Source organism: Gopherus evgoodei, chromosome 24 (genome assembly GCF_007399415.2).
Source record: "Gopherus evgoodei ecotype Sinaloan lineage chromosome 24, rGopEvg1_v1.p, whole genome shotgun sequence".
In the NCBI taxonomy this organism is placed as follows: Eukaryota; Metazoa; Chordata; order Testudines; family Testudinidae; genus Gopherus; species Gopherus evgoodei.
In genome coordinates, this window is record NC_044345.1 from 3,732,463 (window position 1) to 3,759,655 (window position 27,193).

General features: G+C 56.2%; 1 protein-coding gene across 1 annotated transcript in view; it reads right to left on the reverse strand.

The window, feature by feature from the left end:
- Positions 1 to 4,134: 4,134 nt before the first annotated feature.
- The window catches only part of INSRR (insulin receptor related receptor), a 41,903-nt gene continuing 18,844 nt past the window's right edge, over positions 4,135 to 27,193 (reverse strand). The window contains exons 3-22 of the mRNA XM_030542071.1: positions 23,548 to 23,860; positions 22,706 to 22,848; positions 21,892 to 22,036; positions 20,910 to 21,124; positions 18,489 to 18,615; positions 17,640 to 17,878; positions 17,063 to 17,230; positions 16,315 to 16,510; positions 14,534 to 14,575; positions 14,048 to 14,343; positions 13,588 to 13,724; positions 12,335 to 12,500; positions 11,411 to 11,519; positions 9,361 to 9,431; positions 8,417 to 8,646; positions 7,092 to 7,202; positions 6,037 to 6,196; positions 5,357 to 5,486; positions 4,967 to 5,101; positions 4,135 to 4,459 (exon numbers count right to left, since the gene is read on the reverse strand). Of these exons, the coding sequence (XP_030397931.1) occupies positions 4,135 to 4,459; positions 4,967 to 5,101; positions 5,357 to 5,486; positions 6,037 to 6,196; positions 7,092 to 7,202; positions 8,417 to 8,646; positions 9,361 to 9,431; positions 11,411 to 11,519; positions 12,335 to 12,500; positions 13,588 to 13,724; positions 14,048 to 14,343; positions 14,534 to 14,575; positions 16,315 to 16,510; positions 17,063 to 17,230; positions 17,640 to 17,878; positions 18,489 to 18,615; positions 20,910 to 21,124; positions 21,892 to 22,036; positions 22,706 to 22,848; positions 23,548 to 23,860 (3,458 nt within the window). The remainder of the gene's footprint in view (positions 4,460 to 4,966; positions 5,102 to 5,356; positions 5,487 to 6,036; positions 6,197 to 7,091; positions 7,203 to 8,416; positions 8,647 to 9,360; positions 9,432 to 11,410; positions 11,520 to 12,334; positions 12,501 to 13,587; positions 13,725 to 14,047; positions 14,344 to 14,533; positions 14,576 to 16,314; positions 16,511 to 17,062; positions 17,231 to 17,639; positions 17,879 to 18,488; positions 18,616 to 20,909; positions 21,125 to 21,891; positions 22,037 to 22,705; positions 22,849 to 23,547; positions 23,861 to 27,193) is intronic.

Genomic DNA, 27,193 nt, shown 5'->3' on the forward strand with positions numbered 1-27,193 from the left:
TCCCATGTAGCTGGACTGAACCCCTCCTTACAGGCCCCAGATTTTCAATCCCCTCCCCTTGCGTTCGCTCGAGGCCAGGGCGGCCATGAGAGAGGCCCCGGGGGGAACCTGCCCCTGGCAGAGCAGCATGGGAACCGTTACACCTGCCAGGAGCCCATTACCAGGGCTTTGTCTGCCTGGGCTGGCTCCCTCTCTCCCCCATTCCAACAGCAGAGATGGGCTGCCAGGCAACCTTTGGTACCCGCGCACAGATCTCTACCTCTTGAGCTAAAGGAATGACGCACCTCGCTGGCAGCAGTAGTAGACTGTTCTCTAGCAGGCCGGCTGTTAGAGCAGGGGCATGACACACACACTGTAGGTTACCCCAGTAAAGATTGTGGTGCTAACAACCCAGGCCTCAACGCCCCTGGCCTGTCACTTTGTGTCGCACCCCAACCCGTTGTGTATTTTGAATATAGCCCATCGGAGCCAGGCATGCGATCAGTCCAGTCAACAAACCCAGCCAGCTTTGACTCCAGGCTCTGAAAATGAAACCCAAGAAAACTGCTTGCACGCTGTATGTCACCTCAAACTTCAGGGGCTAGTTATACAGAGGATAACAGCCTACTACCGCTGCTTGTGTAAGCCACTGGCCAGCGTGTGTTACACACACCCCTGCCCCATCCACAGATTGTTAAAGCCCCAGCTACAGTGCCCGTAGCTCAAGGGGTAGAGCCGGCTGCTTTTAATCCTGGAGAGTCCCTGGCTTTATGTCCCATGCTGGCTAAGACACCTGGCAAAGGAGCTGCGAGTTATTTCCTTAACTCCGCTGGTCCCGATGGGTGCTGATGGTCACAGGCTCAGACCAGAGCTAGATGGAAACTCGGGGTGGCGGGATAGGGAGAAGGGGGCAATTTCCACACAAAACAAAAGGGGCATTCCATTTTCTACAGATTATTTGTTTGCCAAAATACTAGAAAAGTTTCCAGGTTGCTGACGAAAAGCAGAAATTCCCTTTTTTCACTAAAAATAAAATAAAATAAAGTTTGTCAAAAACCTGATTTTGCCATCCACACGTAGCTTTGACAGAATGTTTTGGCAGGAACCAAGATGCCACCAGTGACACACACACTCTCGCTAGCAATGACTAAAAAACAACATGGAGCTTTACGACCTCCTTTATTTGTACTTCTCTGTGCAACTGCTGGCTTCTCCGAAGTCCCTTGTAGAAACCAGCTCCAACAAATAACACACAAAACATGTTGTGACCACGCCCACCAAAGTCACTGAGTTTGCAGGTGTGTCACTGAGAACATGGCTTGGTCCAGAGCATGAAGGTTTTAAGCAGTGCAGCCAAGTGGACACAGCACTGGACGGAGGGCAAGAGATCAGGGCTCAACTTCTGGCTCTGCTGGGTGACCGTTGGCAAGTCATGTTCCCTCTCTGTGCCTCCGTTTCCCTATCTGTGCAATGGGGATAGTGATACTGCCCTCTTTTGTAAAGAGCTTTGAGATCTACTGATGAACAAGGCTAGGGAGATGTTTGGAGTTCCACAACCTCTTGGCTTCAAATCTTCACCAGACCAATCCTGTTTTTTCTCCAGCTTCAGCTGGGGCTTTTCTGTCCACAGCCACGTTACCCCAGGACAGTTTTAAAGCCTTCCATTTTTTCTTTTTCCTTTCCCTCCAAAAAACAAAAAAAGAAAAAAAAATCACCTTTGTACATTTTTTTTTTTTAAAAAAATCAGTAAAACTCTGTCCTCACAGATCTCCCGCCAGGGATCTGAAAGAGGGTGGTGGAACGGAGGGAGCAGAGTTTATTAAGGAACAGGGGGCCCGGCCCTGTGGATGAAGGCTCTGTCATTAACAAACACTTTCATAGCATGAAATACAATGGCTGGAGAAGCCTCAAACTTCTCAGCAGTGAGCGTCCAATGTGGCAGAACATTCTCACTGCAGGAGTTCAGACAGCATGAGGGAGGCCCCAAAAAATCCTGAGACTGGTTTGTGAATCATGAGATTTTTTTTTAATCAACCTTGGGTTCTTTTTCTTTGCTGTTCGCTTTCTGAGCCTTTGGGGGTCAAGTTTCCAAGATTTTCTTCACAACCACAAGAGACAGAAACTTTAATTAAACCTGAGATTCTCACATCATCACATGACTCCAGCAGCTGGAGCTTTAGAAGAAACATCAAATCTCATGGGACTCATGCTGAAATCAGGAATGATACTGCAAAGCCCTCACTGATGTCCCCAGGGGAGCAGAGCCCCAATTACCTGGAACTGGTAGGTAGCCAGTCAGGACAAGGTGCCGAGTTTGAATCTCCTGGATACAAAAAAGATGACAAGGCGTGTAGAGGGAGCTTGGTGAAAAGCAAGAGACACCTAAGGGCTGGTGAGACAGGTGATGCGGGGCGAGGTTAGGGGAACGAAGGACTTGAACATCTGAAACTCAAGGGTTAGTCCTCCCAGCCATCCCACGGGCAAAAGTCCCGCGGAGCTGGGTGGTGGTAGGGGTGACTTCCAGAAATCAAGCACAAGGATTGGACGAGGAGGGAGAGGAATTGCTTCGCACTAGGTGGTCCAAGGGGTCTTTCCCTTCCCATCCTTAAAGTCTCTGCACCACCGGCCTCCAAGGGGAAACCACTCAGCAAGACTGGGAAGATCTTACCCCTCATCGGCAGCCTGGAGAGGAAACATTTTCCCGACAACATTGCCCTTAGATTGTCCACTTCAGGGGGCAGGGACCATCTTTTTGGTGTTTGTGCAGCACCTAGCACAGATAATAAATAATAACATCTGGAGGCTTTCAGCCCTTCTGCCTGCCGACCCCCATCGTCCCAGAGGACTATGCCACACTGCTGTCCGTGCAGATCCCTACCTGGGGGAGCCAGCAGCTACTGACATTCCCTAGAGCCTGGCTGCAGCGTAGACTGTCCTGAGGTGGGTTTTAGAAAGAGACCTCAGGATGAGACTGAGAGTTGCCTCCAACCCACATCTAGGACCGGCCTGGAGAACGAACGTCCGTCCTTGGGAGCCAGAAGGTGCAACTTGTCCTTCCCTGGCAAAAAGGGAGGAGGGATTCGACAGCAAACAGGCCCTCCCATCCAGTGGAAAATGCCGCAATGGAGCTGTGTCCGGTTATGCCAGCTGAGGTCTGGACCGGTGTGTGCGTCCCAGAGGCTGGAAGCATCGGTAGTGTCTGAGCATGCCAGCCCACACAGCCTCAGCCTTGCCCACGTCTCAGAGATCCACCTCCAGCCATTGCCCGCTCTGAGCCGGAGGCCGTCGCTCCGGTAAAGACCTGGAGCACCCCGCAGCACACCCTCTAGCTGGAACTGTTGAGTTCAACGGGGCACTGACGATTCCACCCCGCAAAGGATCTGTCTGTGCCTTGGCCAGGAAGGGAAAAACATCCCAAAGTGCCTTCAACACTCCCCACAAACAACTCAAATGAGAACCAAGAGAAAAAAAACACAGGGCAAGAAGTGAGGGTCCACTCCCCTCCCTCCACACCCCACAGGAGCAGCCGCTCGCCTGCATTTCCCACCAAAGGAGAAAAGACCCGTGTCCAGAGAACGGCCTAGCCCTCTGCTGTCCGGGCCCAAAGAAGTGGGACATTGTTTTCTAGCCAAGGAGCTGGCTCAGTACATTGCTCGTCCCAATGGCTTTGCCCATCAGCAACAGGAGTGTCCGTTTTAGGCATCCACCACCTCGAAAGCGTCATTGACAGAGCGGGCTCTGTGCTTGCAGGGGAGCGCCCCAGGTTTCCCCGTTGCCCAGGCACTCTCTGCTGCAATTCAAAGGCCAAGTCACCATCTCCCCCAAACGGTTAATTAGCTTCTAGCTCTGCCGCCCCTCTCAAAGCCTGCTAGAAGTCCTGGCACCCAGGAGGCAGGGGACCCGAAGGACTCGTAGGGTGCAGTTGGGGCCTTTCCCCTGCCAGAAGGGATGAAAACCAGCTGTTCCCGCGGATCAGATCCAATCCCAGTGCTCCGATGAGTGGACGTGGGGATCCCTGGGAATCTGGACCTACAGGGAGGTCAGAAGAGGAACCAGACAATCCATTGCAGGGTCCTTATGGAACAGAGAATGGCTACGGGATCTTCTTTGCAATGAAGGCTTTGGAAGCAGCCGCGGCCGGGAGCTCTCCAGCTCTCAGAGGTACGGTGCCCCGTTCAAGTGACAGCAGTTCCTGGAACAGCTCCGGTCTTTCTGTGGGGCGACGGCGGGCCCAGGGCTGCCGTTGGTGGCAAGGGGGAGGCGCAGGGCAGCCAGGGCGGTGGACGGCTCCTCCTCCAGCAGGTTGTCCGTCTCCACGTCTGAGGGCTCGCAGGAGCCCCGGCGCTTGTTCTCGGCACTGTAGAAGAAGGAGATGTTGCGGAAGGTGGGGTCCATGTCGTCCTTGATGCTCTCCAGTAGCTGGGTAAAGCTGGGGCGCTGGCGGGGGTTCTGCTGCCAGCACCAGCTCATCAGCTCGTGGCTAGGGGGAGGGAGAACGGAAACAGATGGTTTCAATCGGATCCAGCCAGCCGGAGGATCAGTCCTTCCTCGCCCGGCATTCAAGGAACCCGACTTATGCCCTAGGGGCTGAGGGTATCGGCCCCTAGAACAGTCCTCACGCACTGCCCTGCCCAAGTCCCCTTCAGGGTTGCCCCAGGGGCGAGCTGGGTCTCCCATTCAGCCCTTGGCCTCTCTGCTGAGGCTGCCGGCCAGGGGACCAGTCCATGCTGGTGGCGTCCCTCCCACTAGGAAGCGGGGCCAGGCCTGTCTCCTGTTCTCCATTGAGCAGGGAGAAAGGACTGTGCTCTCCCCCAGCTTTGGGTCTTATCCAGAGACTCTTATGGTGATGGTGATGGGCACTATGGACCTGGTCCTTACACTTAAAGCCCAGGGTAGGACGGGCAGGGGAAACAGACGCATCCATGAAGGCGCTCTTGCCTGGCCTCCTACCCCAGGCAGGGAGCTCAGGGGCACGGGAGCAACTTACAGTTTCTCCGGGCAGTTCTCAGGCCGCTTCAGGATGCCATTGTCCATCACAAAGCGCAGCACCTGCTCGTTGGACAAGCCCTGGTAGGGCTGCTCGGCCAGCGTGGCGATCTCCCAGAGCACCACCCCAAACGACCTGCCGGGACACAGGGACAGCTCGGATCAGCCTCCAAGCCGTGGCAACAGCGTAACCATTGAGGCAGGGTACCCTCACCCTCAACAGAAATCACCAAACCACAGTCCTCATATGCCAGTCACATCCAGAATTGCTCAGTCAGCCAGGTGCATTATGGGAGAATCCCATCTTCCTCCACTGCATCACGTACTGTCTGCTGTTGGGAGCGGGATACTGGACAGACCAGACAACTCCCGATGGTCCTCGAACACCTACCAGACGTCGGAGTGAGTGTTGAAGATCCCGTCCTTCAGGGCTTCCGGGGACATCCAGCGGACGGGAAGCAGCCCCTTGCCACCTTTCCGGTAATAATCCGTCTCGTAGATGTCTCTGGTCATGCCGAAATCTTTCAGGGAAGAAGGAGCCAAGGAGAAAAGGGGTCACTCACAAGGACAATCTGTCTCGGCTGAGCTCTCTGGTAGTAACACTGGCATCTACACGGCGCCTTGTGGCACAAGGAGGCAGGGAACTGACACCCCAAACCTGCTCCGTTTTGGGGCTTGCCCAAGGTCACTTGCCAGGTCAGTCATCACGTTAGGAAAGGAACCCAAGAGTCCGGGCTCCTTGTCCAGAAAAAGCTCTGCCTTCTATGCACGGAGGAGAAAATAACAGCTCAGAGACTGACGCTCAGAAATCCTGAGTGTTCACCCACATCTCCAGTGGCTCAAGGCAGAGACGGACTCTGCTCAGAGATGGCCTGATCCAAGAGGTCCGGAGGCTCTGCCTGGGACTGGTCCGAACTCTCCAAGCCTTTTGAGCCAGCAAAATTTACACGCAACGTTCACATGCAGAAGAGTTGATAAAGTGAGGAGCTGACCCTGCAAGGGGCTGAGCCCCGGATCAGCAGGGGCTGATAGACCCCAGGCCAGCCCGGGACTGAGATGTCCATCACCCACCTCCAATCTTCACCGTGAAGTCCTCCGACACCATGCAATTGCGGGCGGCGAGGTCCCGGTGCACAAATTTCTTGGCATTGAGGTAGGCCATGCCATCGGCGATTTCCCCTGCCATCTGGATCATGTTCTTCAGTGACGGGGGCGGCAGGCCAGGGTTATTCTGAGTGACACATCAAAATGGAGGGGAATGAAGGGCATGTGGCTATTGAGGGGCGGGTCCAGGGGTGGGTACACAAGTCCCTCCATCAACATCCATGGATAATTTTTGTGGAAAAAGCTGCGGGACCAGAGTCCTGGCAGTTCCACATCTGAATTTCATGGGCTTAGGAGATCCAAACCAGCTGGGACCTAAATTATTTTTGTATTATCTGTACTGTGATAGTTGGCAAGCAGCCAGTCACAGCTCAGGCCCCCCGGTGCGAGGTGCTATACAAACACAGAGCAAAGAGACGGCTCCTGCCACAGAGAGCTTCCAATCCCCACCCCAAATGTGGGGAGTATCTTCTAATTCTAAATCACCTATGAGACAGCTAAGGGGGTTGGCAGCAGGGCAGGTAGGGGTATAGACAGACACATAGAATGTGTAGGGTTGGATGGATGGATGGATGGATGGGGGGATGGATGGACAGTATGGGGATGGAGGGATAGATATGAATATATAGGGATGGATGGACAGATGGACAGACAGACAGTATAGGGAAGGATGATGACAGAGAGTCAGTGGGCCATGGAGTCCGGATGTAGCCCCTCCATATCAGGCCTGGGGGGCTCTGACCAGTGGCAAAATGGGAGGAACCTTCCCCTGTGGCTGCCAAGGCAGTCCCCACTCTGTGTATCCAGGGATGTCAGCCCCACCCAGCCAAACCCAGAAAGCAAGCACCTTTCACGTGCTCTAACATTCCCTCCTCACCCATCAAGAAGCTGACTGGCCACTTCCCAGGAGAGACAGGCCATCAGCCTGAGTTTGGGTCCCGTCTCCTTCCCCCAGCCAGCTCCTGCGTTCCAGGCCCCGGGCAGCAGAACAGCACAAGACCCGGCCCCAGCGAGCCACTCACCTCTGCGTCCGGTCTGAGAGAGCGGAGGTAACTCTTCAGGTCCCCTCGGGTCATCAGCTCCATAATGACGAGGGCTGGCTGGCCCTGGGACACCACACCAAGGAGACGGACCTACAGCCAAGGCCAGACAGGAGTTAGAAAAGCAGTACCAAAGGCTGGGGGTGGCTGGGCCAGAAGGGGCTGGGGAGCCGGAAGGGCAACCAGACTAGAGGGGCCACTGGTCTGACCCAGTCTGGGCAGGAGGCAAGATCTGATGCTAGCCAGATCCCTGCCCTTGTCCCGTTCGGCAGCAGACCTGAAACCGATCTAGATGGCCCAAGAATCTGTTCTCAGACAGCAGCTGGTGGGATAGTGTAGCACACGGGCCCCTGGTCTGTCTTGTGGGGCAGCACCACAGATTGGATCGACCATTGGGCTGTCTTGTGGGGCAGGACCCCCAATGGATGGACGACTGCTCTGTTCCACAAGGGGTCAGGATAGCAGGATAGCAAACTAAATGGCCTGGCCTGATATATCAGCAGATAAGGCAGCAGAAGAGATGGCCCATTGATCTGGGTGGGCATAGCAAACAAACATTAACGCCAACAAAGCTCCCCTAAGGAAAGTGATGGTGTCTGTCTGGGATGGGAGCTAAAAGGGAGTGTAGAATTGGCTGAAAATATTCCATATGCAAGAGAAAATGGCTTTTTTGTTTAAATAGAAAATTCTGCAGGAAAACGTCTATTTTCAATTAGATTTTTCAGGTTTTCATTCAAAAAAAAAACCTTGAAAATCATAAATTTTCCTGTTTTCAGCTGAAACTTTTCAGTTTTGGGCTTTTTGATGAAAACCTAAAAAAAAAAAAAGAAAAGAAAATCTTCAACCAAAACTGTTTCATTTGAGTCAACATTTTTCACAGGGGGGGAAAAATATTTCTCACTCAGCTCTCTCACATTAAGTTAAAATGAGCTGGTCCAAATTTTTCAAATTTCATGTAAATGTTTTGCTTGAAAATTTGAATTTTGAGGGGAAAGATGTGAGACAACATTTCAGGGAATTCCCCTGTGTGTCACATTTTTTTCTAAGATTTCAAAATGTTACATTTTGATGAAAGAAAAACAAAAACCAACATGGAAAGGGTCCAAAAAATGGTCGCAGTGTTTGTAATGAATAGATTCCATTCTGAGCTCCTGCTTAGCACAGGCCAGAGAACATCACCCAATGATTCCTTCACCAAGCCCATAGCTTGTGGCTGAGCTCGTGCATATCCTGAGACAGAGACTCTACCTCGACCAGCCCTTGTTAGAATCCATCCCCGGTCCCCTCCCCACTGGATCCACACATACCACGTGGTGACACTTAAACGCCTTCATGACCGAGGCCTCGTTCAGGAATTCAATCCGCTCCCTCATGGTGGCCAGTTCGTTGACAGTCTTCAAGGCCACCTTGGTCTCCTCGTCCTCTTTTTCGATGCCCTGGGCGATCCCTTCATAGACCATCCCAAAGGATCCCTGCCCCAGCTCCCGGATCACCGTGATCTTATCCCGCGACACCTCCCACTCATCTGGGATGTACACTGACAAGGAAGACACAGGCCAGGATTATGCCAATGCTCCCACAGGGTGCTTCGTGACTCCATCTAGAGGCTGAGCCACAAAAGAAAATCAAAGTCTACTACTGCCAGCAGCTGAGGAAGCTGCTCCTTTAGCTCGAGCTGTTAGTGCTGCAGGTCCCATCCTGGCTGGGACCCACAGTGTGGGGTTTTGCTTCACGGGCCAAGCTAACGGGTGTGGGGATGAGATTAACCCTTTAGGTGACTCCAAGACAAATGGCCAGTGGTTTAAAAGCCTATATTCATGTGCCCCCGGGAACCCTATAGGCACAACGACCCAGCCACGTGACCCACTGTGGGACTGACTCACCAACAACCTGATCCTGGCCACCCGCAACTGCCACCGAAATGGCTGGGAGAAGCAGGTGCTCAGCACCTCTCTGGAGCAGACTCCAAGGATGCACCCAAGTGCAGGATTGGGGCCAAAGAAGCAGCCCCAGAGGCCTTCACAATAAGACTCCTATCTTGAGCTAAGAGATTAAGCAAGGCCCAGGGGTCCGGTGGTTCAAACTCAGGATAGTCAGCACTGTCTGTGCGACGCTATTCCTTTCTGTGCCTCGATTTCCCCCATCCCTAAAGTTGTAATATCACTTAGCGGCCCCTCGATGCTGGAACCAGCAATGGCTATTTCTTGGAAGCTGCCCAAGTCCCAGCCTCTCTGGAAAGTGCCACACGTACTGTCCGAGGTGCTGAAATATTCCGGATTGACCGAAGCATAAAGCGTGCCGCTTGGGTATCCGTCATTGTTCCTACGAGGAGGGAAAAGCAGGACAAAAGTAAGTGCCTCGCTCTGACAACGTCCGGCGAGGGCAGTAAGTCATTCCAAGCCTGTCAAACTCCTGGAGCATTCCCCAGTGTAACAGGCACCTGCCATAACTCATCCACATCCCAAGCCCCTGCAGCTCGGCTCCTCTCAAGATACAGCCCAGGACTAGCAATTCTGGAATTACTGTTCTCAGCGGATGTGCACGAGGGGCCGATTCTCCATTGCTCCGCACCTGGCATGGTCATTTACCCCAGGGCAGCGACGGTATACAGAGCTACAGCATCCAGAAGGTGATGCACTGGTGCAAATGACTGCAAAAGGGGGATTTGGCCCTTCCAGGCATCAGAGGGCCCCGTTCAGGAGGCAAGTAACCCCTGCAGGGGCTGAGCCTGTGTTCCAACAGGACTGGACTTCGAAGCAGTTTGTAAAACACTCCTGCAAGTTCAGAAGGGGAAGTTGCAGCTACTGGGGAAAATGCAAACACTGAAAATTCAAATCCAGTCAAAATGCAGCCAGACGATCCAAATTCTCATTCACACCAAGGACTCTGCCCACCCTATTTCGGTAGCACACACGGCTCTGGAAGCAGGAATCAGTGATACTCGACACCCCTTTTACACTGCCAAGGCCTTTGTGTAGATAAGAATCAGGACCAAAGACAGGAAGGGATCTGGCCCCTTTGAGCTATGTAGAGATCCAGGGCCATCACAATACACACCTGGATCTCAGCTCTCCCATTCACATGCAGAGATGCTTCTGGTTTGCAACACAAGAATTGAGCAACCTGGTCTATTCAAGCCAGACTGCTGTCCACTCCTACCAGCCGCGGCAGGGGCCATGCCAGCTGCGTCTGGATGGCTGAGGGTTCATCTGAATCCGTGGGGTGGTTATTTTCTGAAAACTGATGCAATCTAAGGCTCAGCAGCTGGTGTTTTCCTGTTCTGACTCGGGCAAGCAAATAAAATGGAGGGAGGCGGCGCCCTATCTGGGCTGGGATCTGAGAGTTGCTGTCACGTACTCCCGGGCCATGGGTGTATGAAAGATTTGGAGGGGGGGAATCAGTGCTAGTCACCTTTGCAGAGGGCAGGTGAGGAAAGAGGGGAAGTGAAAGCCAATGATTGCAAACAGGGTCCTTTAATTCTGGTTCCTCTATCTGCTGCCATCCCCCCCAATTCCTGTCATACATACCCCCCAAAACTGTCTTTTAAGCAAATTTGACCTCATCTGTAAAGAGCCATTGTTATTTAATGAATATACACAACATACCCAGCTGAGTTACTAGATACATGGCTGGTCTGGTTGGGTTCTGGCAGCTTCTGAAGCACAGAATACAGCCTGTTTCCAGGCACATTCCTAGACATGATCGCAAGGTTTTCAAATATGGAGGGCCTGGAATCTCAGTGCCTCTGGTCCTGCACTTGGGCAGGGGATGACGGTGTGTGTGTGGGGGGGGTCCTGTTTGCTCTCCCCGTAGTGCAGGGAATGGATCATCTCCCCCTGGACAGCTCAAGACACCTCACTGCAAGCATCTGTGCAAAAAGCCAGCGTGTATTCACCACACGCAGGAAACAGAAGCTCGGGTCTTGCAGGGAGCCCCTGTCTGGAGGCGCAGCCCAGCAGGAGACGGGAGTAAAGGTGGCTCTGTGTCCCCTGAATCCTGAGCCGGCCCAGGGGACTCAGGGTCTGCCCTAAATACAAAGCAGTGTCCCACAGCTGGGGTGCAGAGCCTTCCAGCCATGTCCCCACCCTGCACCGGGGGGAGAGGGGGCAACATTGGGTAGGGGAATCTCTCCTGGCTGGCTCCAGGCTCCTTTGCACTCCTCCTTCACGAGGCTTAGAACCTGGGAAGTGGCAACAGGCAATGGGATTCCATAGCCAGGTCCCAGAGGTGACCGGCTCCAAGCCCAGAGCCAGTGGTTCCCACCCTCCCAGACTTCCCCAGCGCCAAGCGGTGTTACCTACCTTCTCTTATAGTAGAAGAAGACAAAGACAACCAGGCAGGTGATCACCACCATGAGGACAATGGGCATAATGGTCAGCAGCACGTAGAAGCCGCCAGACTCCTCCTCGGCTGCATGGGGGAGAAGTGGGGGGAATAAACAGGCCTGTTACTGAGATGCTAGCAGCAGAGCTACCCCTCTCCTCTGGGATGTGGGCACAGAGAACAGGGCTCCGGTGGGCCCTCTCCTACACCAGTGGCCATAACTGGTGTGGAGAAAGTAAATCAGGAAGTGTTATTTACTCCTTCTTCTAACACAAGAACTTGGGGTCACCCAATGAATTGAATAGGCGGCAGGTTTGAAAACAAACAAAAGGAAGTATTTCTTCACCCAATGAACAGTCAACCTGTGGAACTCCTTGCCAGAGGATGTTGTGAAGGCCAAGACTAGAACAGGGTTCAAAAAAGAACTAGATAAGTTCATGGAGGATAGGTGCATCAATGGCTATTAGCCAGGATGGGCAGGGATGGTGGCCCTAGCCTCTGTTTGCCAGAGGCTGGGAATAGGTGACAGGGGATGGACCACTTGATGATCACCTGTTCTGTTCATTCTCTCTGGGGCACCTGGCATTGGCCACTGTCAGAAGACAGGAAACTGGGCTAGATGGACCTTTGGTCTGACCCAGTATGACCATTCTTATGTTCTTAATCCACCTCTGATGGGAAGGAATTGTGGTCTCCTGCACAGGCAGGGCTTCCATACAGACTGTGGCTCTCCCAAGCCAGCAGACCTACCCCTGCCCCTGGGACAGCAGAGTCTAGGGAGAGGAGTAGCCAGCAATTCCCCCCCCTTCCCCCAGCTCCGCTCTGCACCGCTCCCCATTGGGAGCTCCACCCCCCCAGCCAGCCCCCTGCTGGGGAGAGATGGAACTGCCAAGGATACATACCCGGGCCAAGGATGTAAAATTTGATGAGTCCAGTCCACGACCCGTTCCCGGCCAGCGAGGTGGCCCGGACCTTGGCAGAGTAATTCCCCGGCTGCAGAAGGGCAAGGTGGACACCCCTGTATTTGGCGTAGCGGTGGCGAGAGACACACACCACAGTGGTGACCTCCTGGGACAGGGAGAGAGAGAGACGGATGGATGTTCCCGCGGACTCAGGGCCAGTCACCGTGACATCTGTGCTGACTAGCCCTGGATTTATTCTGGGAGGTTTTACAGTAGCTCCTAGAGCAGGGCCTGGGTGTGCAGCTCAGACACACCGTGCAAGCCAGAGTCTCCCTCCGAGAACTCAACAGGCTAAAAAGAACCCGTTAGGAGGAGAGGGAGAAAGCTCAGGGAGGGTGAGGGACTTGCACAGGGGTAGAAAGCAAAGAACCCAGGTGTCCTGAGCCCCACACAGGGTTTAAGTATTCAATAAGTGCCTTGTATTAAAAAGGCAAATGATTCTGTAGTCCTGTCTGTAACTCCACCGGGGAGGGGGCCCACAGGCCCCATGAAGGGAGAAGCGTGGGGGTGAGCTCAGGTGAGCTAGTAGGCCTGAGCCTAGGATCTTTGATGGCGTTAATGTTTGCTTAGTGTAATGCTTTCCCCCTTACAGGTAAATGCGCTTGCTCAGAAAGGGTCAGGTGGCAGCCGATGAGGACACTGGGTACCGTGCGTGAGCAGAGACATGGAGCAGGCTGTCTCCAGTCGTCTGTCTCTTGCGGGCGATATCACAGGATAGACAGGGGACTCCGCAGCCTGAAAATGACCCGCTCAGGAGGGAGAGACACATGAGTCTCCAGCCAAGAGAGGCCACAGCTGAGGAGCTGGGAGCGTGAAGTGGGAGCCCTTGCTGGATCACAGAGAGGCCAGGCAAGTGGAGTTGCCCTGAATGGAACCCAGATGTCCTGAGCCCCCACTGAGGGCCTTGTCCACTACCGCACACTGCCCTTCTCTACTCACCCAGCACACTCCAGCAACACAGCTGCTAGCCAGAGGATGGGCTGGACCGAGCCCAGGCACCAGCTGCCAGTTTAGCCAGCCCCAGAGCTCAAACCGGGGACCCTCAGAGCTGACTGCATGGGAGCAACACCCATAGCAGGGAGTGGCGGGGACAGGAACATGCAAGAATGTGGTGTGGGTGGGGTCTCCTATCCTGGGGCAGGGCAGGCAGGTGCTATGAGCCAAGCAGGCTCAGGGGGGACGGGTCTTATCACCTCGTTTTCCCGGCTGTACTTGATCTCGTATTTGAGGATGAGCCCGTTGGGGTTCTTGGGTTCCTCCCAGCGCAGCAGGACGCTGTTCTTGCTGGCCGGCTCCCAGGTGACGTTGCCGGGGATGTTATCTGCTTCCACTAGAGGGGCAAAGCAGGAGAGGCTGAGAGGTTCGTTCAGCATGGGGTGGGGGGATCTGAGCACTGGAGCGTGTGCGGATCCCCTGTGCAGCTCAGCCTCCCGGGCTGTCAGCCCTGGCCCCCCACTTCAACACCAAACCCACCAAAACGAGGAAGAGAAAAGCAAAGACCTGCCAGTTCACCCCCACAGGGGCCCGCAGCAGGTGGGGAGCGGAGGGGCTGGGCCAGGCTGAAATGCACCAGCCCAGAAACATGCTGCTCCATACCCTGCCGTCTGACCCACACCTCCCGCTGCCACCCCAGCCCTCGGGGCCAGTACTTACGCTCAGGCATAGTCCGGGCAAAGACAAAGGTGGCCGCGCTGCAGCCCACCGTGTGGGCAGCGTGGTTGCAGGCGTGGATGTCGATGCGGTACTCGGTGAAATGACGCAGCTGGGAGATGACGGTCCGGTCCCGCACCACTTTGTCCTCAAAGATCCGGAAATCTGTTTGGGCTTTGGGGCCGGCACCTGTTAAGTTCAGGGATGGCGGTTTCCCTGGGGGCTCCAGAGAGGAGGCATTGGAGAGGGGGTGGCCAGAACTGGTCATGGCCAAGATGTCTCTGCGCCTCTTCCGAGTTCTGCGGGAGAGAAGTGGGGAGTGATGTCTAGTGGTTAGAGCAGGGAGGCAGGACTATCCTTGGCTCTGGGGTGGAGTGGGCACCAGTGAGCTAGAGCAGAGGGGGCTGGGAGTCAGGACTCCTGAGTTCTCTTCACAGCTGTTCTTAACCCTACCCTGTGTGTGTCAATGGGGTACTGAGCCTCACTTACCTCTGAGGGTTCTTTTTGACAGACGTCACCTTCCAAGGGGGTCTGAAAAGACATCAATGAAAGGGGACTAGTTAGCAGAGTATCGTGGACAGTGCCGAACCCCAGAGTCCAGAATGGCAGGGACCCTAGAGGCAAAGACGTGAGTCTCTCTGGCTGGCCAAAACCCTAGTCTGTCATAACCTTAGTCCCAGATTTGGACCTTAGCGTCCAAAATATGGGGGTTAGCATGAAAACCTCCAAGCTTAGCTACCAGCTTGGACCTGGTACTTGCTGCCACCACCCAAAAAATTAGAGTGTTTTGGGGCACTCTGGTCCCCCCTGAAAAACCTTCCCTGGGGACCCCAAGACCCAAATCCCTTGAGTCTCACAACAAAGGGAAATAATCCTTTTTCCCTTCCCCCCTCCAGGTGCTCCTGGAGAGATACACAGACACAAGCTCTGTGAAACTACACAGAGTGACTCCCCCTCTCTGTTCCCAGTCCTGGAAACAAAAGTACTTTCCTATTCCCCCAGAGGGAATGCAAAATCAGGCTAGCAAATCCCACACACACACAGATCTCCCCTGATTTCTTCCTCCCACCAATTCCCTGGTGAGTACAGACTCAATTTTCCTGAAATTTCCCAGTAAAGAAAACTTCAACAGGTCTTAAAAGAAAGCTTTATATAAAAAGAAAGAAAAATACATACAAATGGTCTCTCTGTATTAAGGTGACACAATACAGGGTCAGTTGCTTAAAAGAATATTGAATAAACAGCCTTATTCAAAAAGAATACAAATCAAAGCACTCCAGCACTTATATTCATGCAAATACCAAAGAAAAGAAACCATATAACTTACTATCTGATCTCTTTGTCCTTACACTTAGAAACAGAAGACTAGAAAGTAGAAACTACTTCTCCAAAGCTCAGAGAAAGCAGGCAGACAGAAAACAAAGACTCAGACACAAACTTCCCTCCACCCAAAGTTGAAAAAATCCGGTTTCCTGATTGGTCCTCTGGTCAGGTGCTTCAGGTGAAAGAGACATTAACCCTTAGCTATCTGTTTATGACATAGACCTAATAGAGTGGCAGAAAATTACTCTTAACAAACAGGTGTGGAATTTCACTGCAAACCCCACCCTGGGGCCAGGGTCAGCACAGAGCTCAGCTAAACCTCCTCCCCAGGTGCGCCCGTCCTGTCCATCATCATCCACATTTCACACATGGGAAACTGAGGCACAGAGAGGCAAAAGGACTGGCCCCAGGTCACAATGCAAGTTTGTGCCAGGGCTATAGCACGGATATAACTCAAGACCCTTGGCTCCCAGCAGCTCTGCTCCTGCCGATGGTTGGCACTCCCTGCCAGAGCAAGAGAGAAAACCCAGGAGTCCTGAATACTGGAGCCACCGGACACTACTCCTCCCCAAAGAGACAGGAGTAGATCCCAGAAGTCCCCTGCTCTAATCACCAGCCCACACTTTCCTTCCCATCCCTGTCTTTCCAGGAAAGATTGGGTAGGGGTCCCCCCAACCCCAGCTAAGCCACCCACCCCCGGGCCATGTGGATGATGATGGAGCTGCTGCTATGGGTCAGCAGTCCCCCTTGTTCCTGAAACCTGGCTAAGCCTTACCCAGCAGCACGTGGAGATGAGATGGAGTGGAGAGACTAGGCAGGGCTGAGCCATCCCCCTCGTAAGCGGCTATGAAGATGGCACTGCAAGGATGGAGAGTGAATCCTCTCTCCTCCCAGCTGGGTCCCACCCTCTGGAATCCCCTCCACCCAATTAAGCCCCGCCCAGGTACCTTGGGATGATGATGGAATTGTGTAGGAAGTTCTCAAACTTCTTCTGGAAGGAGACAGCCTCGCCCTCCATCTGCAGCTGCCCGCTGTCCCGGTGGCACGGGCAGCACCGCTCCTCCGTGTCCTGCTCCAGCTCAGGGCCCCCACTGTCATCCACATTGAAGCGGGTGTCCGCGCTGCTGGTGGGCAGCTTAAGGCCTGGAGGCGTGGGCAGAGAGAGACAGAGAGTGGGGCCAGGAGCAGGGGGTGACGCCCTCCCAGGAGGGTCACGGGGTGTTGGCTCCGGCCCAGGGAGCCCAATTGGAAACAGCAGCCAAGGCCCCAGGGGGCATGTTCAGTTCCAGGTCCCTTCCCCTGAGCGATGCTTTGAGTCCATCCCCATCACCTCGCCTGTCCTCTCCTCCCACGAAGGGTAAACTAGGAGACTCCCGAAATCCACTCCGCCCTCCCTCTGCCCTGAGTCCTGATCCTGCCATCCCCACTATGGATGGGCCCCACATACCCCCTGGGAGCGGGCCCGAGCCATGGGAAAGGCCAGTGCTGTCACAGCCCACATCCCAGTCTTTCAGCTCCATCGCCATGGGGCACTAACCAGCCCCGGCGGCAGGCAGCCTCAGCCAATGGCCCGGTGGAGCCCTGAGACAGAGCTCCCCATCTCTCATCTACCTCCAGGGCATGGCAGAAGCACCTCCCGTCGCTGCTCTGACCTGTGGCTCTGCAGTAGCCCCTCTCCCGGGCCTCCAGCCTCACCTTTGTGGCAATAGTCATTGACGTAGAGCTCCAGGTCCTCGGCCAGCTGCTGCCACAGCACCAGGTAGTAGGTGATGTTCCCGTTACGCTGGCTGGGCGGTTTCCAGCGCACAATGATGTGGGAGGAGGAGTTCGACATGGAGAGGACGTCCCGGGGCACTGTGGGGGCTGGACACCGGCATTGCAGAGACACCTACATTAAGCCCCAAAGATCCAGGGCTGGAGCCCCCTGCTCCCTCTCCCAGCTCCACATCCCCCCAACACACACACCCCACTTTGCACCCGTGTCTGTTATGAAGCCACCTGCACTGACCTCCCCACAACCACCGTGGTGCCCCAGGGGGCTGGATCCTGCTGGGCAGAGTCCATCTCCGCACCCCACCCCGGGCAGAGGAGCCTGCTCAGTCTATTCACGGGGGATTCAAATCCAGGCTCATCAGCACAGGCCTCTCCCAGTTAAGCTAAAGGAGCAGCTCTGTTAGCTGGTCGCAGTAGTAGGCTGTTATCCCCTCACCAGCCCCTGCATGTTTTCTAAGCAACAATCCTTTCCAGTGCCCTCCTGTGGCCACGCTCCTACCTGCCGGCATGGTGCGGACGTACACCACCTCGCTCTGCGCCCCGTAGTTGCGCCCCTCCTCGGCCGTGGTCAGGGTGATGGCGCGGACGAAGATGGCATACTGGGTCCAAGGCTTGAGGTTCAGAAGGGCCACCCCTGGATCCTGGTCATTGTTCAGTGGCAGCTCCACATCTACCACGTTCCAGCTGTTGGCCCCACAGGCATCCTGCCCCACATACTCGGTCACGTTCTGAAAGGTCCTGGCCCGGAAGATATGCCACCCCCGGGGGTCAGTGCACAGGACACCCAGGGCCTCTGTGAACCCAGCCCCTCTCCTCTCCCACACGCCCGCTAAGTTTCCCAGTCATTAGGGACATCTCCAAGCTACCAAGGGGCTCACGGTGTGGTTACACACCAGCTGGGTGGAGTGGAGCCCTGCCTCCTTATGCTACTGGCTATTGTGGCCCTTTGCAGGAATTACTTTCCCTGCCACTGAAATGAATGCAGCCACCTCTGGGGTGGAGCATGGCAGCTGTTTAACAGCACCACAGCAATGCTACACAAGAGGGGTCTGCAGCTTAGTCCTAAGTGAGCAGCCCCTGTCCACTCCCTCACAGCCTCCCCGAAATCCCAAGGGATATCATGGAAGAGCCAAGTTTGCCAATGCATCAGCCCCTGGCCCGGGTCCTTGGCAGGACCGGAACCATCACTGCTGCAGCATTTGAGCTAAAGGAGTCATGTCACTCACTGGCGGCAGTAGTAGGTTGTTACCCTCTTGGCTTCCAGCCACATGAGGGGGCGGCGTGGCATGTGCTAAGTGGATGCGGCACGGCCAGGAGCTGGGTGATGGGGCGGGATGGGGACACTTACGATTCCTTGTAGTAGACGATGAAGCTGAGCAGATCACGGTACTCGGGGGGCCGGTAGCGCTCCCACTTCAGGAAGATGCGGTCGGACTCGGTGATGTTGGAAACGAAGCGCAGAGTCTGGGTCTTGCCTGCAATGGAAGCAGAGAGCATGGGGGGCTGTGTGGCACAGGGCCTCAAAAAAGCGGGGGGGGGCTGCAGGTCACTCAGGAGGACTGCAGGGAATGGGGCCTGAGGGGAGTATGGGGGGGAACGGTGTCTGAGGGGAGCTGGTGGATGTGTGGGGAACAGGCCTGAGGGGAGCTAGGGGGGAACTGGTAGGAATGGACCTGAGGCGAGCGGGGGGGGGGCTGGGGGGAACAGGGCCTGAGGGCAGCTGGTGGATGTTTAGGAAACGGGCCTGAGGGGAGTTGGGGGGAGCTCTGGGAAACAAGGCCAGAGGAGAGTTGAGGGGGGCGGGGGGTTAAAGGGCCTGAGGGGAGCTGGGGGATGTGTGGGGAACGGGGCCTGGGGAGAACAGGACTGAGGGGAGAGGGCTGGGAGGGGGCCTGGGGGGAAGGGGCCTGAGGGCAGCTGGTGGATGTTTAGGAAACGGGCCTGAGGGGAGCTGGGGGGGGCTCTGGGAAACAAGGCCAGAGGAGAGTTGAGGGGGGCGGGGAGTTAAAGGGCCTGAAGGGAGCTGGGGGATGTGTGGGGAACGGGGCCTGGGGAGAACAGGACTGAGGGGAGAGGGCTGGGAGGGGGCCTGGGGGGAACTAGGGAATGTGTGGGGAACAGGGCCTGGGGGAAGCTGGGGGGGACCTGGGGGGAACAGGCCTGAGGGGAGAGCGCTGGGAGGGCGGCTGGGGGGAAATGGAGGGGCTAGGGGGAAGGGGCCTGAGAGGAGAGCCCTGGGAGGGGCAATGTGTGGGGAACGGGGCCTGGGGGGAACAGGCCTGAGGGGAGCTGGGGGATGTGTGGGGAACGGGGCTTGGGGGGAACAGGACTGAGGGGAGAGCGCTGGGAGGGGGGCTGGGAGGAACTAGGGAATGTGTGGGGAACGGGGCTTGGGGGGAGCTGGGGGGGGAGCTGGGGGGAATGGGCCTGAGAGGAGAGTGCTGGGAGGGGGGCTGGGGGGAAGGGGCCTGAGAGGAGAGCCCTGGGAGGGGGAATGTGTGAGGAATGGGGCCTGGGGAGAACAGGCCTGAGGGGAGAGCGCTGGGAGGGGGGCTGTGCTGTGTGGAGTCTGAGGAGCGCTGGGGAGAGGCTATGGGGTGTGAGGCCCATGGCGTTTCCTAACAATTCTGTGCTGCCCAGGGCTGCCCAAAGCAGGGGCAAGTGGGGCAATTTGCCCCAGGCCCCACGGGGGCCCCACAAGAGTTTTTCAGGGGCCCTGGAGTGGAGTCTTTCACTCGCTCCGGGTCTTCGGCAGCAATTCGGCAGCCGGGGGGTCCTTCCACCCCGGGACCCACCGCCAAAGTGCCCCGAAGACCCGCGGCAGGATGGGTCCTTCCACCCCAGGACCCGCCGCTGAAGTGCCGGGTCTTCGGCGGCAATTTGATGGCGGGGGACCCCACCTCCAAAGACCCCAGGCCCCCTGAATCCTCTGGGCGGCCCTGGTGCTGCCCCCTTACAGGGGAGATTGCAGCCCCCACTAGGGTCTGCCCCAAAGCCCAGAGCAGCAGCGGGAAAGGCTGGGAGATGCTGGAAAGGCTTTGGGGCGAGTTACCCTCTTTGGGGCCAGGCAGTGTCCTGTTAACGAAGACTGGGCTCTAGGACACATGATTTGGTTTCGTTTGCCATGTAACCCTTTGGTCCCAGCAGGGCAACTTGCTACCCCTTGACTCACGGTCCTTTGTTAAATCAACTTCTTGTTTGTACTCGAACCAAGGCTAAGCGCTGGGGGTTAAGCAGAGCCGTGGTCAGAGGCATAACGGGGAAGTTGGTGTGTACGGTGCCTTTGGGAGCAGAGGGTCTGGGAGCACCCAGTGGATCAGGGGCTGGGCTGGTCACTCCTGGACAATGCTCTGGGGACTCAGGGTGGGGGTGCCCAGAGGGGTGGGGACCTGCGGAGGCCTCTCTGCTGAGACTGCCAAAGAGAGAGGGGCTGGGGGGGGGTGTCACTGAGACCCACCCAACTTGTGTCACCCAGGGGTGTGCTGGTCTGGTTCTAAGACAGACATCCACCCAATCACCCCCAGAAGTCACCCATTAGGGTTTACTGAAGGGGAGGGGGTGGCTCTTCTCTGATCCCATCCCTTAAAGTCTCTCTGTGCAACGGCCGGGGGCTGGAGGTACCTCACTGCCTGGTGGCTCCAGGCCCCCCAGATGGCAGCATGGGGCTCTCAGCAGCCACCCAGCAAATGCTCTTGGGTTTCCCTGCTCCCTTCCCGCTCCCAGGGCTGCAGGGGTGTTACGAGGTCCCAGCCAGGCGCCCGGGACTCACAGGAGGCTCTGTCCCCATTGGTGCGAGGATTGATCTCAGCCTTGTTCTGCCGGCCCTTGGTGCCCGTCACCTCCTCCATGCGGTAGATCTCGGATAGGCACAGCTTGGGGTTGAACGCGAAGTACACTTTCCCTACGGGGATGGAGAGCGTGTGGTGGCTCCAGTCCCAGAGCTGCTGCAGGTTCTGGTTGTCCAGGACGTAGAGGGTGTAATTCCTGAGAGTGAAGGGAGAGGCGGCTGGAACCAAGGGGCCAGCACTGACTCCTCAAACAAGGGGATTCGCTTCCACAAACACCCAGAAGTGTGCACGCCCACCCAAACACACACCTCTCTCTCACACCCACAAGACAGATGCACACACGCACACACCCCCCGACCCAGAGGTGCACTCACAGCCCACAGAAGCGCACAGACACACAGACAGATGGCGCCCACTCCCGTACACACATACACACACACAGCTCTCTGACAAGCTTCAGCACCGGACACACAGCACCCCTAAACCAGACACACACACACGCTCACACAAACGTGGAGGTCTCCTAGCACAGAAGCACACGAACACATGACACGAAGCCACACACGTATGCCAAGGTCTGTCACACACACATGGGTGCACACACAGAGACACAGTCTCTCTCTCTCTCCCATCCCTCCATGCTATACAATGCAAGTCACGTTTTCCAAGCAAGGAATCTCCTAGTGCCCAGGGCAAGAGTCCTTAGCTGCTCCCCTAACACAACATGTCCTGCCCTTTGCTATGCAAGAGGAAGGGGCCTCTATCCCATAGCTGGAGATGCAGCAGGATTGACGCCAGTGGTGAGATGGATGGAGGCCACCGGACGTGGGAGGCATTGGAAGCCCAGCTGGACCGGGAATCCGCCATGTGCTAACATGTGGTAAGGAGGTGAGTGGCTGTAGGGGTCGAGATGGAAGCAGTGGCTACACCCTGGTTAGAGGCACCATCTCTCGGGCTTCTCACCCGTCCACCATGGAGTCCCCCCGGATGAGCTTGAGGTTCTTGAAGAAGGACAAGGAGACGAGGGCGAAGGAGTGCTTGATCTTCAGGAAGCCCGTGATGGTCTCAATGAGTCCCAGACTGTTCTGCAACTCCGAGGCCAGGTTATCTGGAAGCAGGAAGGGAGAAAGAGCCCCTAAGGAAAGGGCGGCCACCCTTGGAGATTCCCCATGTCAAACGCCAGGTGGAGAGGCTAGGGGAAGAGGGGGCTGAACGGGACACGCACACAAACCTGGGTATCTAACACAGACATCTATGCCCCTGGGGGTGCGTCGGCCACCCCGATACCAGCCCTGCACTCGGGCCATGGAGGGAATTCACAAACCAGCGAGTGCCAGCCCCATGACCAAGTCTGGTCCGTTCGTAGGATTGCAAAGGAGAGAGCGCAGGCCAGTGCATTGAGCATCCTGGGTTCTGTTCCCAGTTCCACCACCGACCCAGCACCTGCCCCTTGGCCACTTTGCAGAGACTGCCAGCTAGTGGTCAGAGGGGCATTTCCTGCTGGGCTGGATGTGCTGGGAAGTGAGCTGGGACCCAGCAAACTCACATCACCCGCTGCCCCTGGGCATCAGCTGGTGGTTGTAGGCTGGATCTAAAGGGGACCTGCAAGGAGATGCAGCGGGTCAGATATTGAATGGCGGGATAGAGCAGGAAACCCGGCTGATGCTCCTCACGGCTGTGCGCCAACAGTTGGGGGAGGGGAAGGAGGTCCGAGGCGGGTGGGGGTATTTGTGTGGGGGCTGGCCCATCTGGCGTGGAGTGTGGGGACGACACTCACAGCCCCTGCGGATGTTAACGATCAGGTTGCCCTCGACGTAGGTGCAGCCGGCCAGTTCCTGCGCCGCACGGGTCGAGTCGATGGTCTTGGTGCCCACCTTGCACTCCTTGGGGCACAGCCCCTCACACTTGTGGCAGAAGATGCTAGGGAGGAAAGGAAGGAGCAGGAGGGGGAGAGAGGCAGAGGCAGATTTGTTAGTGCCCCATTGCCTGGGGCACCCCCCCCAAGCCGTGCAATTCCATGTGGGGAAGGCCATTGCAGGGGCAGGCAGGGTGGGGGGGGCACTGCAGGGGATAGGGGGTCACTGTGGGGGATAGGGAGGCTATTGTGGGGGCAGGCGGGATGCAGGGGGGATCACTGCGGGGGATGACAGCTCACTGTGGAGACAGGCAGGATACAGGGGTGACCTCAGGGGATGAGGGTCACTGTGGGTGCGGGGGCAGGTGGGATGCAAGGGGATCACTGCATGGGCACGCAGGGTGCAGGGGGGTCACTGGGGAGGATGGGGGTCACTGCGGGTGCAGGAGCAGACAAGATGCAGGGGGGTCACTGTGGGGGCTGGCAGGATGCAGGGGGCTCACTGGGGAGGATGGGGGTCACTGCAGGTGCGGGGGCAGGCATGATGTGAGGGGGTCACTGTGGAGGCAGACAGGATGTGGGCAGTCACTGCAGGGGATGAGGGGTCACTGAGGGGACAGGCGGGATGCAGGAGCTGTCACTTCGGGTATGGGGGTCACTGCGGGTGCGGATGGGATACAGGGGGGTCACTGCGGGAGCAGGCAGGATGCAGGGCTGGGGGGCGGGGGCACGGCTTGGCCTCAGCCCCCAGGTGAGCCGCTCACCTGCTGTCATTGCGCGTGTACCCCGAGGGGCACTCAGACAGGCACCTCTCGTGGTGGATGACGAACTCAGAGGCGTCGCGGGGGTTCTCGGACACCTTGCGCAGGCTGGCGCAGTACTCGGCCGTCACGCAGCGCCAGCCCTCGTACCGGTAGGTGCGGGTCGGGCAGGAGGTCAGGCAATGCCCGTTGAAGTGGAAGTGGCGGCAGGCCACGCAGGCCCTGCTGTCCCACGGACGGCTGCAGCCTCCCAGGCACTCCGGGTGGCAGCATTCCCCGGCCGCAGTGCAGGCGATTCCATCTCCACAGGGACACACTGGGGTCAAGAGACAGAGAGATCAACTAGAGGTTAGTCCATTCCCCCCGCCACCCTCCTCCCCACGAGAGCTGGATCAAGGTTTCGGCTCTCTGGGTCTGTGCCGAGCCGCGAGATCGCATCCCAACCTTAGCCTCCACTGACAACAAATTTATAGCGCTCGTGCTTTAGAGGACAGCTCAGAAATGGGACCAGAGGGGAAGTTGTGTAACCAATGCAGTGATGCTGGCCTAACCATGCAGAGAGCCTGAGACCCTTGCTCGAGTGCAACTGATTCTGAGACGCTTGCCTGAGTCTGCAGAGAGCCTGAGCCAGTAACTCCGGGAGGGGTGGAGCTGCCCCTTTCTTTTCACTAGAGCACAAGCTCCAAGCCCCTCTGCTCTGATGGGCCCTGCCAAACCCACCTCAGCAAGGGGCTGAGGGGGCAGGAGAGGAGGAGTGCAGCAGGCCTGACCCACCTCCACTCATTCTCACTAGCTGCTGGGGTCAGTCGTGGGGGCCCTGCTGCAGAAGACAAGAGATTCCCCTACCACTCCCTTCCGCTCTCTGGACGGGGACACAAACCATCCTGCCATTCCAAAGGGGGCAGCACCACAGCGCAGGGCAGGGCCATGGCACGTCTCAGTCCAGTCCTCAGCCCCACCCCACTTCCCTTCCACGGGTGTCCCACAGCATCCATTCCGTGGGGACGAATTCCTCTCATTATATGGCTTCTCCCTAAGGACGGCTGGCAGTAGCTCCCACTTCCCTTGCTTGGCCAGGCTTCCTGGGCAGACTACATCTCCCATGATGCTCCCTTTTGATGAGGGAAGGCAGTGCATCATGGTAGCGGCATGACTGCAGTGCATCATGGGAGATGAAGTTCAACTGCGGAGCCCATCCCATAGAGAAAAATGGGGGCTCAAGGCACCCAAACTACAACTCCCATGAGGTGCCCCAGCAGCAAAATATTTAGATTTTCAGCCAAAATATTTCATTCTTGGCCAAAATATTTTGATTTCCCATTGAAATGTCTGATTTTGTGTGTTTGGTTTGTTAATGAAAAATTTAAAAATTCCACCAGAAGCAGACAACAACAAAAAACTGAGGTTGAAAGCCCAATTTTTCACTGAAAAAGTTTTGATGCAAAATTTTCAATCTGCCCTAGCCACCAACTCCACAGGCAAATCACATAGAGAAACTGAGGCAAAGAGCCTCTCGACCAAGGGCCTTTGCCTTTCATGAAAGGCACTGTGTGAACTCTAAAGTTCCATTTCCAAGGGAACAACTTCCACCAGCAGCCAACTTTTCCACTGTCTCATTTACATGTTTACTCAGCATCTCAGAAGCACCGGCAAGTTGGCCGCAATCCAGGGTGGAAAAGCACCAATGGGGTCAAACTGCGACAAAGGGGAAATTTGGATCTAAAAGAAAAAGGAACGTTCGCCGGTGGGAAAAGCCACGGCTGGGCGGTTTTGCAAATCGGCCGGTGCTGGAGATGGCGGGGGCGGGAGGGCTAGGAAAAGAGAATGAGACAGAGGAGGGAGACTTTGCTGCTATGGACAGGTAGGTGTAGGTCGCCATTGGAATGCTGCATCCCCTTAGGGAGGTCACGTGCTGGAGCTGCTGGATGCATGTGGGTTCAAACCCCGCAGGAGAGCAGAGCTCTCATGCTGGTGCCAAGTGGGCCCTGAGTTCTGGTCTCTGCTCTCCCTCTGAGTGGGTCCTGGGCAAGTCATTTAGCCCTTCTCCCCCTCAGTCTCCCCCATCTGCAAACAGGGCTGGTCATGCCTGGCTCAAACCATGATGCCATCACACTTGTGCCGCTAAGATAGGGTGTCGCTGGGTTTGGATGAAACCCTCGAGCTTCCCAGCCTGGGGACAAGGAGAGATGGCTATAGGGTGTGGCTGGCCAAAGGTATCATGGGGGACTCCATTTTTAAAGCAGCAGACACCCGAGTGATGGGGTCGGAAGGAGCGGGTGCATGGGGACTGATGGATAAAGAGGTGTGTCTGGGGATGGATGGATGGACAGACAGTTGGGGGAGGGATGGATGGAGGGATGTATATGGGAAGGAAGAGAGAAAAGGATGGATGGGTTTGTGGTGGGGAATGGATGAATGGAGGGGTCTGTATGGGGATGAATGGAGGGGTGCATATAGGAAGGACAGGAGGGAGAGAGAGGGGGTGGGGATGGATGGGGCGTGTGGGGATGGATGGAGGGAGGGGTGGCGAGAATGGATGGAATAAGGGGTTCATATGATGATGGATGGATGGAGGGGGGGTGGGATGGGGGGAATGGATGAATGAAGGGGTGTATATGAGGATGGATGGAGGGAATGGATGGAGGGATGCATATAGGAAGAATGGGAGGGAAAGAGAGGGGGATGCATGAATGAATGGATGGATGGATGGATGGATGGAGGGGTGGGGGGAATGGATGGATGGAGGGGTGTGTATGAGGAGGGTGGAGGGAATGGATGGAGGGATGCATATAGGAAGGATGGGAGGGAAAGAGGGGGATGGATGGATGAAGGGAGGGGCAGGGGGAATGGATAGATGAAGGGATGTGTATGGGGATGGAGGGATGGATGGAGGGGTGGGGGGAATGGATGAATGAAGGGGTGTGTAGGAGGAGGGGTGGAGGGAATGGATGGAGGGATGCATATAGGAAGGATGGGAGGGAAAGAGAGGGGGATGGACGGATGAATGGATGGAGGGAGGCGCGGGGGAATGGATGGATGAAGGGATGTGTATGGGGATGGAGGGATGGATGGAGGGGTGGGGGGAATGGATGAATGAAGGGATGTGTATGATGAGGGGTGGAGGGAATGGATGGAGGGATGCATATAGGAAGGATGGGAGGGAAAGAGAGGGGGATGGATGGAAGGATGGATGAATGGATGGAGGGAGGGGTAGGGGGAATGGATGGAGGGAGGGGTGTGTATGGGGATGAATGGAAGGGTGCATATGGAAAGGAAGGAAGGGAGAGAGAGAGAGAGAGAGAGAGAGAACTAGATGGATGGGGAAGGGAGGGGACGGATGAACTGATCGCTCCAAGCGGACACAGCAATCCCTACAGCGAGCTGAGCCCCGCAGTTCCCTGGCAAGGTCTGCGGTGGGAACGGGGCAGCTGGAGGTGCAGCCCCGTCCCCGCGATGCAGCCGCTGCAGGAGGTTATATTGCCGATAAGGATCTGTGTTTACAGTGTATATTTCATTACGAGGCCTCCTGTTTACAGCAAACGAGCCCGGGTGGGTCCCGTATTTACCCCACTGCTGGGAAAACACAGCAGCTGGGAGCTGGCCTCTTCTCAACAGCATGCAACAAAGCAGATCCAATTACTCCCCATTG